At 42.8% G+C, this 14,759-nt stretch overlaps 1 protein-coding gene across 1 annotated transcript in view; it reads left to right on the top strand.

The window, feature by feature from the left end:
- Positions 1-9,788, top strand: part of MTTP (microsomal triglyceride transfer protein) — a 26,518-nt gene extending 16,730 nt beyond the window's left edge. The window contains exons 12-18 of the mRNA XM_010132187.1: positions 856-1,067; positions 1,692-1,789; positions 1,891-2,012; positions 2,775-3,002; positions 7,841-7,965; positions 8,299-8,469; positions 9,383-9,788. Of these exons, the coding sequence (XP_010130489.1) occupies positions 856-1,067; positions 1,692-1,789; positions 1,891-2,012; positions 2,775-3,002; positions 7,841-7,965; positions 8,299-8,469; positions 9,383-9,551 (1,125 nt within the window). The 3' untranslated portion in view covers positions 9,552-9,788. The remainder of the gene's footprint in view (positions 1-855; positions 1,068-1,691; positions 1,790-1,890; positions 2,013-2,774; positions 3,003-7,840; positions 7,966-8,298; positions 8,470-9,382) is intronic.
- The last annotated feature ends 4,971 nt before the right edge of the window (positions 9,789-14,759 follow it).

Here is a 14,759-nt window from a genome sequence, read left to right as displayed (position 1 = left end):
CTGCTTGCCAAATCCCAGCTCCCAGTCTGCCAGTGCTTTGGCTCCAGAGACACCCACTGCCAGTGAAGGTGGCAGGCAGTCTGCAGGGAAAACTGGGATCCCTTTGCAAGAGCAGTGCCTTCGCTGTGATGTACAGGAAACATTAGGAACACTTGGGCACCTGCATAACCCCTGCTCCTTCTTGTGCTTTCACAGAGCCTGAGAGAATGCATGAAGTAAGAGAAGGGTAAAATAGCCATGTCATACCTTGCAGCCTCCGAGAGCAAGAGCAGACATACAAAATAGTGGAACATGAGGTCCTGCCTCTCCTGCATTATGCTGCATCCCATTTCACATCCACTGCTGGCAGCTCTAGCTGAGATTGTCACGCTGCTGCTCTGCAATGAACATGCAGGAGGCTGTGCTGCCAGTGAGACTACATGGCTTTACGCGGCCACCACAGGCACCACCTAGATAATTAAAAATGCAAGATTCTTGGGGGTTTTTTAAGTACATATTTCCTATATTCCCGTAATAGTCAAGGAAGTCTCTCTCTTGATCTTGCCACTGCCACAGTATTTTGGTGTCAGTGCTCCTACTTATTTACAGCCCCACCGTGAAAATCAGTGTGGAAGGCTGTATTTAGACTGTGGCTCAGAGAACATAACAGATGCCCCACTTGGCCATGTGGTCACTGAGCTATACACATCTCGTACTTTCCAAAAGGACCATGAAAAACAGAGTGCTGAAAATATATCCTATGTATTAGCCATAGCTCTGGAGCTAGCTTAATCTGATGTTATAAACAAGATTCTAGTCTGTATTTTGCCCAGTCATTGGTGTGAGCACTGACTGAATAACCTGTTTCCTGACCAGGTGAAGGAAACAATGAACAGGATATACCACCAGAATCGTAAAGTCCACGAAAAGACAGTGCGAACCACTGCAGCTGCTATTGTCTTAAACAGTAACCCGTCCTACATGGAAGTGAAAAACATCCTGCTCTCCATTGGTGAACTGCCTCTGGAAATGAACAAATACATGCTCTCCATGATCCAAGATATAATTCGATTTGAAATGCCTTCAAGGTACATTAAGTTCGGTATAAGTAAATACAGCTCATCCTTAACTTCTTTGCAGAAACCCAGAGAACGCACAGGTTCTCATGAATTACTATTGTAGAATTTAAGGAGACTATAATGATTTTTGACTAGACTGATTTTTGTGTGGCTTTTAAGTATTAATGTTTCAGAATAAATCTCTGCATTTCAATGACAGTCATTAAATAGCTACTCACATTTTCAGAGGTACAAATAAGAATTAGGCATCTAACTAGCATTACTGTAGCAAATGTCACCTGTAGGTCTTAATTCTCTCAGTGGGGCCCTTGTTCTTATATTTTAAGAACCAGAAAACCAGAAAAATTTTAATAATGACAGCACTGTATCTCTTGATAGTATAAATCATGACAGCAGAATATCTCTTCTTCTCAATACCATTAATTTTCCTTTCTACCTATGGCTGCAGGGAGTAGCTGAAATTGGAAAAGAGGCTCTGGGTTAGGGCAGATCTTTAGTGGGAAAATGTGAGGGTTTTGAAGACCCTCTTTCCTATTGGGAAATTCACCCTCTCTCAGAACAGTAATACATTTGGTACTGGAACATTTTATGTCTCTGTGTTTTTATTTGTTTGTTTGTTTTGAAATACCTCAGCAAAACAGTTCGGCGGGTTCTGAAGGACATGCGTGCTCATAACTATGATCGCTTCGCCAAGATGGGCTCTTCCTCTGCCTACTCTGGCTATATCACACGTATGTAACCATGAAACCGCCTTTTAACCTTGTTTGAATTCCCAAACATTTGATTAATCCACTAGTTTAGTCACAGGTTCCTTCTTTCTTTTTTAATTAAGGTGGTCCTGATGTATCATCCACATACAGCCTTGACATCCTCTATTCAGGCTCTGGCATTTTAAGGAGAAGTAACGTGAACATCCATATTTTCAACAGAAATGCTGAACTTCATGCCAGCCAGGTAACTGCCACACTGTACATAAAAAATAAACCAGTATATGGTCCCCTTCTTACAACCTCTAAATCAATTCAGCTAATGCTTAAGACCATAAAGATTGCTGCACTGGGCAGAGACAAGCCCATAGCAGGAGAAAAAGAAACTCACAACAGCCAAAGAGGCACATGTTTGCCCTAACCAACAAGACGGGTGTTTTGTTCTGTATCATATTCCAAGTTCTGACTGTGGTTTAAGCCTATTCTGTTTATTTGATGTAATCAGTAAAAGCTTTGCAAGTTTATAAAATCAAGCCCTGTGTTTTGGGTATAAGGTAGAATGGAAATACAAGAAGAAGATCAAATGTACAAATCAAAGAGATTGAAATGAGATGCCTCTGTTTTGGGCCTTTCTTTATGTTGGCAAGTACCACCAGTATTATAGTCCTCCTAAATTTCTGCAGGACAAGAATTGTTGGGTTTTCCTCCCAACAGTCTGTGGAAAATAGTCATATGAATAGAGGAAAATTAGTCTGAAAGAAAAGTCGTGATCTGCATGTGGGTACATTCTGCCTGCATCTAAAGGGAAAAAACATGCTGTGAGATTATTCTGTTTTCCATTTTTCCAGCTGCTCTACCTAGTTCCCTTAAGCCTTAACCTCATACTTTTTCATCTACACCTACATAAATTAGAGTCAGCCTCTAAGACATTAAGAAAATGTGTAGTGTTGTTAACAGCCTGGGTCAGGCAGAGTTTTTTCATTGTTTCTGTATCACTGTTGCTTCTTAGGTGGTGATTGAAGCTCAAGGTCTGGAGTCCATAATAGCTGCAAGTCCTGATGAAGGCGAGGAAAACCTGGACTCCTTTGCTGGCATGTCAGCCATTCTGTTCGATGTCCAACTCAGGCCAGTTACATTTTTCCAAGGGTATGCTGATTTAATGTCTAAAATGCTATCAGCAACTGGAGATCCCATTAACGTGGTGAAAGGACTCGTCCTCCTGACAGATTACTTACAGGTACTAATAGCACACTGCTTCTTTTTCCATCTCTTAAGCACAGATACTCCCTCCCCCACATCATTATTGTAGGACAACTTTCCTTTCTTTTCAGTGCTGATAAATCTGATCAATGTTACATAGGCTTCTCTTAGTATGGGAGCAATAGAAAAGTCATAGGTATTAAAAACCAGAATGAAATTACATGAAAAGCAATCTAGAACAAAGGTGAGAGAATGTATCATTCTACAAAGTAAAGTAACACTGAATAAAAGCAAATCCAGTTGAGTTTCCTGTGGAAAACTCATATTGCTATCAGCTATGGCCTCCCTTCCCAGAGTTTCTTGTAGTACAGTATTGTCCCATGTTACCATCTAAATTTTCCTCCTCGCGAGTTGTCCTGAGACACTACATCAAATTAGGGAATAACTGGCAGGTACTGAATAAATGAATCACTGGTATGCAAACTTTCTCAGGTAACTAATCTTCAAAGAACGATGCTAAGAAGTATAAATTTCAAACGTTTATTGCTAAGCAAAATGAGAAATTAATGTGAGGATTACACAATTTTTATGCAACTGACACCACAAATGGTCTGTTAATTTTATGCTTAAATATAGACTCATATAAAAATATAACCAGCTACATAATGTATTATTGGAGGATTAAAAATGCAGACATCTCTGAAAGTGCAGGGCTGACATTTGGTTCAATATTTTGTTCTTCCCAAGCAGGGCTCTCCTTAGAACCTGTGGATTTAACAGCAACACTCAGCTCATGAAACATCTGCAGGCTTAGCTTTACTTTTTACTTTTCCTTTTTAATTATTGGCAAAAGAAAATGCCAAAAGCAGATGATGAGAAAATCCACTCTATCAAAATTACACAGAAACACTCCCTGCACATGACAGCTGTCCCCATCCTGAACCCAGCTCAGCCCGTTTATAGCAGTATTATAAGTCTAGAGGGCTTCCCATGTCATGCACAAATTGGCTACCTAAAGCTCATTCCAACAATGCTTTAGAGTTCACACGCAGATTATGGGCAGAAACTTTACCGTGACCTATTTAACAAACAAGTCTGCAGAGGTGAGAGAGATAATCATGTCCAGTCCTGAGCATACAAGCATGGTGCTTACACAACTAAATATTTCCAACTGCTGTGCGTGCACCAAGCTCCCTACATACCCTGGCTGAATCAGCTGGCCAAGCCCCCTGAGAGATCTGACAGCTAGCAGATTTCCCACTTCTCGTCTTTGGAGAACCTCACTAAAGTCTGGGGCACACCAGGGCTGGGACTGCGAGTCATTTTTAATACTACCAGGATGGAAGATTTGTGGTCAGTCACTGGAAGTCTGGGCAGCAGTGTGATGAGATGGGATCCCTCCTTGCTTTCTCTCTTGAGTTGCCACTGGTTGCATCTGCTGCCTAAGCTCTTTGGGATTCAGGCAGTGGACGCAACCAGGAAGGCACTTGTTCTTACCCCTACATCCCACAAAGGCAAAAATTGTTTAAAGCACTGTTGACTGCAGCTTCAGACCGAGCTGTGTTTTAAACACAGCACATCTCTCTAAGGATGCTTTTATACAGCTATGTTCCAGGTCAACAGCAACATCAACATAGTTTGGGCATAACCCAGTAAAGCTTCATTAGAAATGTTTTCACCTGCCAAGTGCTTGAACTGTGATTACAGCTGTACCAGAAAACACCATCAGAATGGAAGTGTGACACCAGAACCAAGGGAGAACAGTGCAAGAGAGCCATAATTAATCTAGCTTCTTGATAGCTGAGCACTTTCCCTGGCCAGCATGGACCAGGCAGTGCCCAGAACATAAGCCCCTTTACAAATTCATACTGTAGACAGCCAAGCCAAACATGGATTTATCTTCTTTAAAAGCAGGAAAACTGGCATGGGAAACAGTGCCCATCCTCTGATACCAAAACTCAGTGTGCCACAACTGGCCACAGTGTGATTTCAGAACAGGCGAAAAACAAACATAAGATACAGACAGTGCGGTTGAGATCAAACATCAAAAGGATGGCTTGGAAGCCAAGAATTAGACTTAAAAATGGAAAAACTGAATTTTCGGAAAAGAACGTATGTTGCAATTTTTGCATTGGTGCAGTCTGATTTTCAGAAAAGATTTTTTTTTCTTTTTACATATTAGAAAGGTTCTGCCCCCCTATTGCTGTTTGTAAGGATCATTTTGCACAGAAAGACCAAAACCTTGGAGTTGTGCTCCAAGCACTGACAAATCTATCAAATTACCCCCCCCACCCCCCCCCCCCCCGCCAGAAAACAGCGTACTTTCATTAACTTTACAACTGCAGTGATCACAATAGGCACATTTCGGAGAGGGGATTTCCAAGTTAATAATGTTGCTTCTAAAGGTCATTCTCCCTCCCACCATCTGTAACATCTTTTGTCACATAACGCCACAAACTGAAATCAGAGTGTATTTTATAGCCGTTGCCAGTTCTCACCGTGTTGTTTGGGGGCTAAGAATAACTGTCCAGAAGTTACAATTCTCTCTATAAAATAAACAGCTCTCATAAAGCTGTTTCTGAGACTCTTAAGTCACCTGCATTAAAGTTCAGTAGTGTTAATATTTCTCCTAGGCAACACACCTGCCAGAAGTGCGGAGAAATTAAATACTGTATTAATAGGTCAGAGAATCCATCTGAGAGACGGACCCCAGTGGAACATAGCCAGTTCCCAAAGAAGTGCCTGTTTCGGCCGTCTCTGCATTGCATTACAGTGGCACTGGCAGTGCAGTACATGAAGAAACTTTTTTTTAACCGAAGCATAGCACGTTTCAGCGTTTTAAACAGTAACAAACTATCAATTCTGATCTTTCAGATCGTATTTTCCACCGCAAAAGACACACAGAGCTTAAAATAGGAAGGAAAAGGAAAATACTGCTCCTGAGGAGGCTGGGTCCCTGTGATTTGCACCTCCTATCAGCCCGGATTGGATTTGCACATGAGGCAAAGGACAGGCCTGAGCTCTAAATAAGGAAATAGATGAGCTAGTAAAACACAAGTACTCCTTCTCTTCTCCGCTGGTTTCAGTGACAAGCCTGATTTAATTCTAGGTAGCCTTTAAAGCCTTAAACTGTGCAGCCAAGCCTTAAACTGCAAACCAAGCCTACTCTAATGTTGTTAGGTGCAATCTGACAATGCATCTAAAAATACCTGCTCCTCTAGTTGCGTGTCTGCCCGAATGTATACTGTTACCTCCTCGCTCAATAACAGCTACCCATCAATTCAGTCCCAATTAAAAGCAAGGTAAGACAAAGTAAAACAAGCTTTTCCTCCACACTGAAACAGACCGACAAGGAAAGTCTTCCTTGCCCCACTGCAGTCAGTAGAAAAACTCCTTTTGATTTCGTAAAGACCACAATTCCAGCCCATGATTTTTACTTGGGTGAAAATAAGAAATCAGAACACAACATGACCGTGCTTGCTGGGGGGGGGAGGGCATGTGGAGGAGGGGCGGAGGGGTGTGCGGGCGTGCTGGATTTGTGAGCCACAGCCAGCCCACTGCATTACTATATTAAATCTCAAGTCCACTTCAGCAGCAGCTGACTGCCAAGTTGGTTCAGCCAAGGAGATTGTTTCAGAGATTGTTTATTTACCCTAAAAGGTGAAGTAACCTTATACAGACACCATAATTATCCAAGTCCTTGATTATGGCAGGAAGACTTTAATGCTCTGAATAAATACCCCCCCAAATGTTGCTCCTTGCTACAGAGATTAGGAAGCCAGGCTATCTCTGCTTGCTTCTTTCTTAAATTTTGGGACAGCATTAGCTGGAACCACTGAGCTACTGAATAGCTAAGAAGAGAAGAGAGACTTCTAAGGTGTCTGGACATCAAAAAGAGGAAGGAAATTGGGTATTCACATGTCCTACAAATGTCTGCAGCATTACAGGTGCTGAGAATACCACAGGCACAGGCACAGAAGCCCGGGAGGAGGGACAAAACCAGCTGGTGGAGAGGAGGAAGTGTCCTATACCTGAGGGACATGATAGTAACAAACTTTTTCCAAATTAATGGTTGGTTTAATACAGTGAATTAATCCACTGCTTCTTAGGGAAGCAGGACAACTATGTAAAGTGAGTTAGATTGCCAAGCTGAGTGCACCTTAAATTCTTGGCTTTGGCTTTGTGTCAATACTCAACAGTAGTGAGCTGCCATGACCCTGAGCTGTATTATCACTTCTGAAATGGACTCCATGTGATGCCCTTCCAGTCCAGCCGAAGAGGTTTCACGAGGCCATGAGCCCGCTTAATGGTTGATGGAAAATGCATTAAATGCAAATTCACAAGTGGCCAGTAAGGTGCATTAGCTTGTGGGTTTGACCACCCAGCCACTGAAGACCTAATTCCTGCTATATGGAGGGTTTGGAGCCACTGCACAACTGCTTGCAGCACTTTCCATCCTACTGCCAGTACAGGGCTGCTTCTGGGTGTGCTGAAGAAGTCACACCGCGCTGCCATTGCTGGAGCTGCAGTGAGGAGTCCAGTCTAAGCTAGCTGGACTGCCAGCAGCATCCCCATGAGGCCTCCCTGGTAGCTCTTGGAGACAGAGGCCATGATATTCCTTGCAGTGATACTCCTTACTAGCTGGCATGTAGGGTTGAGGGGAAGGATATAAGGCACCTCACCTTAGCTTCATCCTGTTTTCTAGGGAGAGAGGTACACCAGGGGTGTTTTGTCCACCCCTTCAGAAAAGCCCTCTATTCCTTTTTGTTCCTGCAAAATGACAAGTGGCGTGATTGCAACACAAAAGGGAGTAAGGAAACCACTGAGGTCTGCAATCGTAACGGGTGGGTTACCTGTGCTTTCTGATGGCTCTAGGAGATTCAGCTGCAGTCTGGGCCAAGGGCCAGCACGGAGTTCCTGGGCGGCCTGGCCATCGACATCTCAGGAGGGATGGAGTTCAGCCTGTGGTACAGAGAATCCAAAACCAGCGTCAAGAACCGGTGAGATACTCCTAGCACATGCTATAGCTGTAGAGAGCTCAGGCTCCTGAGCCCCAGTAGTCCCAATGGGAAGAATTGAAATATCAAAGACCTCGCAGATGAGTTAAAATTAAATGACAGTTCTGTGCATGGGAGAACACTTTTACTTCTCTTTTCCTTTCCACCTGGGTAATACCAGTTCCTACTAGCATCATCTGAATTTATATACTATTACCTGCAGAACAGGCTCCTTTGAGAGCAGTTTTTATGTGAGGATGGTAGGACTGTTTGCAATTCAATTTCCTCTTTCTTAATGCGTTTTGGATTAACTGTAGTGCTTGAATTTATTTGCAGGGTAGCCATGTTTGTAGGTGGTAACACCGAGGTGGATTCCTTCTTCATAAAAACTGGTATGGAAACCACTTTGGAAGTAGAAACGACGTTAGACTTCATCTCCACAGTGCAGTTTTCACAGTACCCATTTCTAGTCTGTATGCAGATGGACAGAGTCGAGTCTCCATTCAGGTAAGAACTAAGAGCACACATTTTCTGAGGTGTCCTCCCAGCCAGCTACTAAACCTGGAACTTTCAGTGTTCACAGCCACAAGAGATTAACAACAAAGGCCAAACTTCAGCCTAATACAGTCAGGTGCAGCGTAGGCAATTGCATCCACCAAGCTCTCTGCTAACCCGTTCTTCCCTGTCGCTCACCCCTGAGATCCAGGAAGGACCTTTCTGCAGGTCACTACTTGCTCTGAATGTGCACTTCAGTGCAATTTTCTAGTTTTGTTTTGCAAGTGAACTAACCGAAGTGGCAGGACACTGGCCCTCTCGCGTTCGGTCAGTTCTGATGGTGACCGGAAACTGCAAGCAGTAGTTCCATATTACACTGTTGAGAGAGGAAGCACTAGCTATAAACTGTCTGCAGCGGGAGGTTTTCTTCATCATCTGCCATTTACTAGTGTCTACAACAGTACCTGGTTTGTTAAGCTCTTGCAACCATTGTTTCTATCGTATTTTACTGAGGCACCAGCTTTCCTGAAAGCTAAGCAACTGTGCAGTAAGGTAAAAAAGATGCTTTCCAGTAGCCAAAGAGTTGCCACGTGAGAAGGTGGGCTTAGCACACCCTCCTAAATCCCTGTTTGCCAAGACCTAAGGGCACTAACATTTGCAGAGCCTGGGCCAGGTTTCCATTCAGGCTTTTCTGACCCAAAAGATGGTAGGCCTGAGAGGAATTAAAGAACTCGAGGATCTGCAGAAAATCCCAATAAACTCAAATACGTTATTCTGCAGGTATGAAAACATCTTCTGATTATACCTGCACATTGTGGAAGTGTAATCTCATCTGCATGTAAAGTGTTTATCTCTAGCCTCACCTAGAGGGTACAGATTTCATATCAATTTGCTAATGCCAGACCACCGTGTTGTGTCTTTACAGGAGTTACGTGACTAAGTATGAAAGTCTGCCATCTGGCAGACAGTACACTGCAAGGAGCGGGAAAGCAGAACTCTTGGCGGGTAATGAATACCCTCTCCATCAAGAAAACTCCAACATGTGCAGGCAGGTTTTCGACGCAAAATCTGATTCCTCCAGCAGCTGGTTTTGAAATGAACACCTGGACTTTTGCCGTCCTGAACCCATGGCTCCCACGATGACTTAGGCTTGTATGTACCGTACTAACTTGGAGCTTGACCCTACACTCATGCAGTTGATGGGAAATTTGCCATTGATTACAACAGGCCAGGATCAAACTCCCAGAGCATGCACACTGTTTACATATTAACCTATATTTAAGACTTTTGTAAAAAAAAAAGCTAAGGCAAATAAAGACCAATTTGGTAGTATGCCATGCACTGCCTTAAGGGTGGTGCTAGTTCTTTATTTTTACTTTTTTTGTGCCAAAAGAAAAAATAATCCCTCGTTTTTCTTGTTGGGGAATACAGAAGTCCATGTTTTTGTCAAGGAGTAGGAACAATTATGATGTATAAAGAATGAATATTTATGAATGTATTTTTAAGCATTTAGGTGTTTTAGGCCTTTAAATCTTCATTGAAATATTCAAGTACAATTAACATCTAAATGAGACCATGAATCCTCCTTACTCAGTACTGCCTGTTTACAAAAAAGCAGGTTTTATTTTACATGATTTTAAAGAATTTTCACTTTTTTTAAGCAGTCAGATTTTGATTATTATTATTATTATTATTTATCTTTGGGGGGGTTATTAACTGCTATAGTTAAATACAATTGACTGAAAATGTGGGGTAACATTTCCAGAACTACTTATGGTTGCCTTAATTCTGTTCCCGTTGAAACCAATGGTAAAGTTTCTGTAGTTATCACCAGGAGCAGAGTTAAGCCAACACCGGTTGCTCTTCAAGGTTGCCTCCCGAAAATTTGTGTCCCTGTGTGTGATCAAGGCAGCTGTATTTTGAAAAATGAGCACCCACTCAGGCAGTTCTGAACTACGATGATGGAAAAGGTCCTGAAAGAAATCCATTTTTAATGCACAGTCTAGCAAAGCCTGTGCAGAGCCAGAACATTTTCTTCTAGGTAAGTCAGGCTCTTATTTCAATGTAAAACAAAGTAATCGCTACTCATACAAGTGCTCGATTAAAATGACTTAAACCGTTTTGCTCATTCAGGCAGTGTCTTCATAGGAACTGTGTAGAAAAATCCAAAAAACGTTTGACAGTTACAACAGCATTGCAGATTAATAAAGAATATACCTCATCCCAGCTCAGCTGATCTCTGACATAATCCATCAGATTTAATTTTCATAGAACAAAGTGGGTGAGTGCTGGACAGGAAAAAAAGTAAAATAAAAAGCCAGGAAGAATTGTTTTTCAAAAAAACAGAACCAGGCAGGAAAAACTCATAGATTGTCATGGGGGAAAATGTATTACAAGAATAAAAAAATTTTCCAAATTCTTTTCTGTTGTAAAAAGACTGCAGAAATCTGCAAAAATCAAACTACCAATGGGATGAAACAGCCTGCTTGTTGTCTTTCCTGAAAATGCTGACACACTTCTAGCCAAAGCATAAATAAACCAGGTTAAAACACAGTTGCTTTTTGTTTGTTACCTGCCGGGCTGGGAAAGCCTCTCACTGGGGAAGGAGTGGTGCTGACAGGGGCAAGGAGAACCATTTAATTCACCACCACATAGGAACCAGTAGCAGAAGGTGGACATCCACTCATCCTGGGCTCCCCCTCTAGTCAGAAGATGGAGATATCACCAGAGGGTGGTGTAGCCCTCAAGCAGGATGCACCACATGCAGGAGGTGCCTGCCCAAATCTTCTGCCCAGAGGAGAAGTAAGACCTAGGTGCCTCTCTTTAGTGTCAACACTGAAGTTAAGGCCAAAGCGATACCGACACTGCTGGCAGTGACACGACCCTGCAAAATATCATGGCCAGCACTGCCAGCAAACTTGCTCCTGGTCCTCAGCCTTAAGCACCCTCTTTCACTTCTCTGCTGAAGATTTTGCATAACATAGAATCGTAGAATCATCTGGTTGGAAGAGACCTGTAAGATTGTCGAGCCCAGCCGTTCCCCCTGCACTGCCAGGGTCCCTAAACCACGTACCTCAGCGCCACATCCACACGGCTTTTAAACACTGCCAGGGATGGGGACTGCACCACCTCCCTGGGCAGCCTGTTCCGATGCTCCACAACCCTCTCTGTAAATAAGTTTTTCCTGATACCTAACCTAAATTTCCCCTGGCATAACTTGAGGCCATTCCCTCTCGTCCTGTTGTTCTTAACATAACACCCCACCCTCAGGCATTCCTCTTCCCTCAGTGAAGGGCTGTTTCTCCTTCCTCCCTCCCTTCCAAACCTGCCCTCCTTCTCCCCAAACAGCCTTTCTGTTTTCAGCAAGGCTTTCACAAAGCTGTCTCCTCTCCACCATATCCATGCACAAAGCCTGCACCCTCTATTTTGTACAAGCTCTTTGATACCTCCACTACTGTTTCAGGAACTGATACTGAAGACAAGCGTTCACATTTGTTATTACTACTTGCTATTTGTGTCATATGAAACAAAAACAAGATCAAAGCTAAGTATTCACGCACCTAGAAGGAGGGAGTCTTCTTCTACAACAATCTCACGCCCTAAATGTAGAAGGTGGACAAAGGGTGGCGCAAAGCGATAGCTATCATCACGATATCACTTGTAGAGTGTTGAGATATCAACATATGACAACATCTACTCCACATCCTAATTTGTACCAACAGTCTGCCAGGCCTGACCATGACTTCACAAACCAAAATCAGAATTAAAAGGTTCTAGATAACGCAATTTGTATCTGTACCATCTGCATCTGATATCAGCAATCCCACTGCAAGGCTTATCCCCTCTCAAATTTATCAAATCTAAGAACCTTCTGAATGTATGCCTCTACAACGGGGCCCTTTGGCACATACAAATAACATAACACGGTGCTCACTTCTAAAAAAGTGTCACATTGAATATTTTCTGATTACAAAAGACAACCCAGCTATTGCCAAGTATCCGGCCAACACCACCAGGTGTGCTGCTCTTTCAGGTGAAATGCACAGATCTGTTTAACATAAATAGGTCAAGTCTCCCAGAGAGAGTGTTGGATACCCTCCTGTCCTGGGCTCCCTCTCTGTGTCTTTTGGGTTTTTATTTACTCATCAAGCCCTGGCACAGCTTGTTGAGGAAAACCATGTGGCCATCTGCACTACTGAAAACTGGTCATTCGGAATGGGACAATCAGCCTGTAGGGGCAGTTCTGTGGCTCCCACAGCTTTGACAACATCCCTTGAAACTAAATCAAGAGCTTCTGAGGACCATGTTGCTCCCTTAAAAGTGATACGTGTCCTCGTGGACACCCCATGGTATCACAGCAATACGCTTGCTTCTGAAGCTGACCCTAACAGTTGGACATAATGGAGATTCCAGAAGAGGTTTATTTCAACAGCTGGGTAGTGGATGGCCACAGCTTCCTTCTGTGGGCTCCATAGCTACAGAAACAACAAAACCGACTATCTTCTAAAAATAAGGTGAAATTAATACCTTGCTTAAGCCTACATTTGAAGTGAAAACACACTTGAGGTTACAACCAAAGCAAACACGAGGAGAGTTTATCAAATCAGCGGGGGTTAATCACAGACACACAACATACATCTTTAATAACGGCTGTTACACATACTTTCAGATAATCGGCAACGGTAGCAATTAAACAGTAATTCGTATGTGAGGTTTAGAGAAGTAAACAAATGCTCAGTCCTTTCAAATCGGAAGCCACAGAAAGGACAGTGCTATGATAAGCCAGCTAAGCCCAAGAAGCAAACCACTCGCAAAAGAGGTTTTGAAACCTTCCCCTTAAACTTTAAAGAACTGATTTTTAAAGAGTATTTTTCATGTCCTCTTAAAAAAAATATTCAGATTCCAGGATTCAGTTTCTTTACCTAAACGTATTCTGGTGCAGAAAACACAGGGAAATCAAAAGATGAATGCTTTGGAACGCAGACCTCCTCATGAGGTTATGAGTTAAGCCACTGGTGCAGAACACGATCGCAGATATAGGGACTAACCACCATTACTTTTGTAACACTTGACCATAAATAACTGCTCATAAAATGCATTCTTTCCTACCACTAATGGATGCCGACCAGAGCTGCATGGGAGGTACATCAGCACGATCTCAAACAGCCTGCAATCACACTGACAGCACCTGGATTTCCCTCTGTTAGTGGGAACAAGATCAAAATTATTTTACGTTTAATAAAATCAGTTGGTACTTGGTGAAAGGTGCTACGGTTAACACACAAGCAACAAGCTGTAAAATACTTAGCCCAGACTTCCAATGAATACGTTACTTACAAAGTCAGCTCTGACTTACTGAGAGCATCTGGTAGACAATTTGTCTGGCTACACAGTGGAGAAGGACCTGCAGTCCAAACGGATACCTTTAGGAGTTACAAGCCCACAAAACACATGCTGCACTTGTACCGCAGAACACAGGACAATTCGTTAAAAACAGCAAAATAAGCAGTAGTCCTGGCTGAGCAAGGTTTTTAACCACGTCTTCAACTTGACCTGTGCGCCTTGTCCAGCAGAGGTCAATGGAAAGCGGGGCAGCAGCAGAGCTGGGCCAGCAGGCACTGTTCTGCAGCATCAGGTTCCAACCTGCTAACTAGACGATAGGTATCTCAAAACCAAAACAGCTGGATAGACTAGAGGCACAGTTTGGGCTTGGCAAGCAGATTACTTGTTCTCAATAGCAATGATCCTAAACGACAGCCATTCTGAAATAGGGGCTTTTTCTTCTTTAAGTGCTCCGTTATATCCTGGCTAGCTTGCTTAGGTCCGACAGGAGGGAATTACCCGGTCCTCATTTTGCTTTGTTCCCACTCCTGCTGACAAAAAGTGCTACATTTCTACATTTTGGTCTCATCACTCCTACCAGTGATGTTTTTTAAAGACTATTTATTATTTAGAAACTCATAAGACTTTCTCCACCAATCCTTGAAAATCCCAGGCATATTTCACTTGACTTTTCAGTTTAATTTAAGGTATGGTAAGAAACTATCTCACTTTAATTTCAGTGGATTCTTGTAGCATGAGACACGTTGCTCTTGGATAAGCACTAGCTGCAAGCCTTGGCCCCACAGGGGAAGGTTAGAGTTCATGTCTCTCAGCATATTTACTTTTGACCTCTCTTTTGTAGAGGTTTCAGCTTAAAATGTCCATCTGCAATGAGAAACCAGCAGCGCTGTGAATTGCTCATTAACAGAGGTCCACTGTAATAGGGCTCCAGTTCTTCTTGGAGAAAAGTAAAGGAGCAG

Source organism: Buceros rhinoceros, unplaced genomic scaffold, assembly GCF_000710305.1.
Source record: "Buceros rhinoceros silvestris isolate BGI_N320 unplaced genomic scaffold, ASM71030v1 scaffold31832, whole genome shotgun sequence".
Classification (NCBI taxonomy): domain Eukaryota; kingdom Metazoa; phylum Chordata; class Aves; order Bucerotiformes; family Bucerotidae; genus Buceros; species Buceros rhinoceros.
This window is presented reverse-complemented; position numbering and strand designations above follow the sequence as displayed.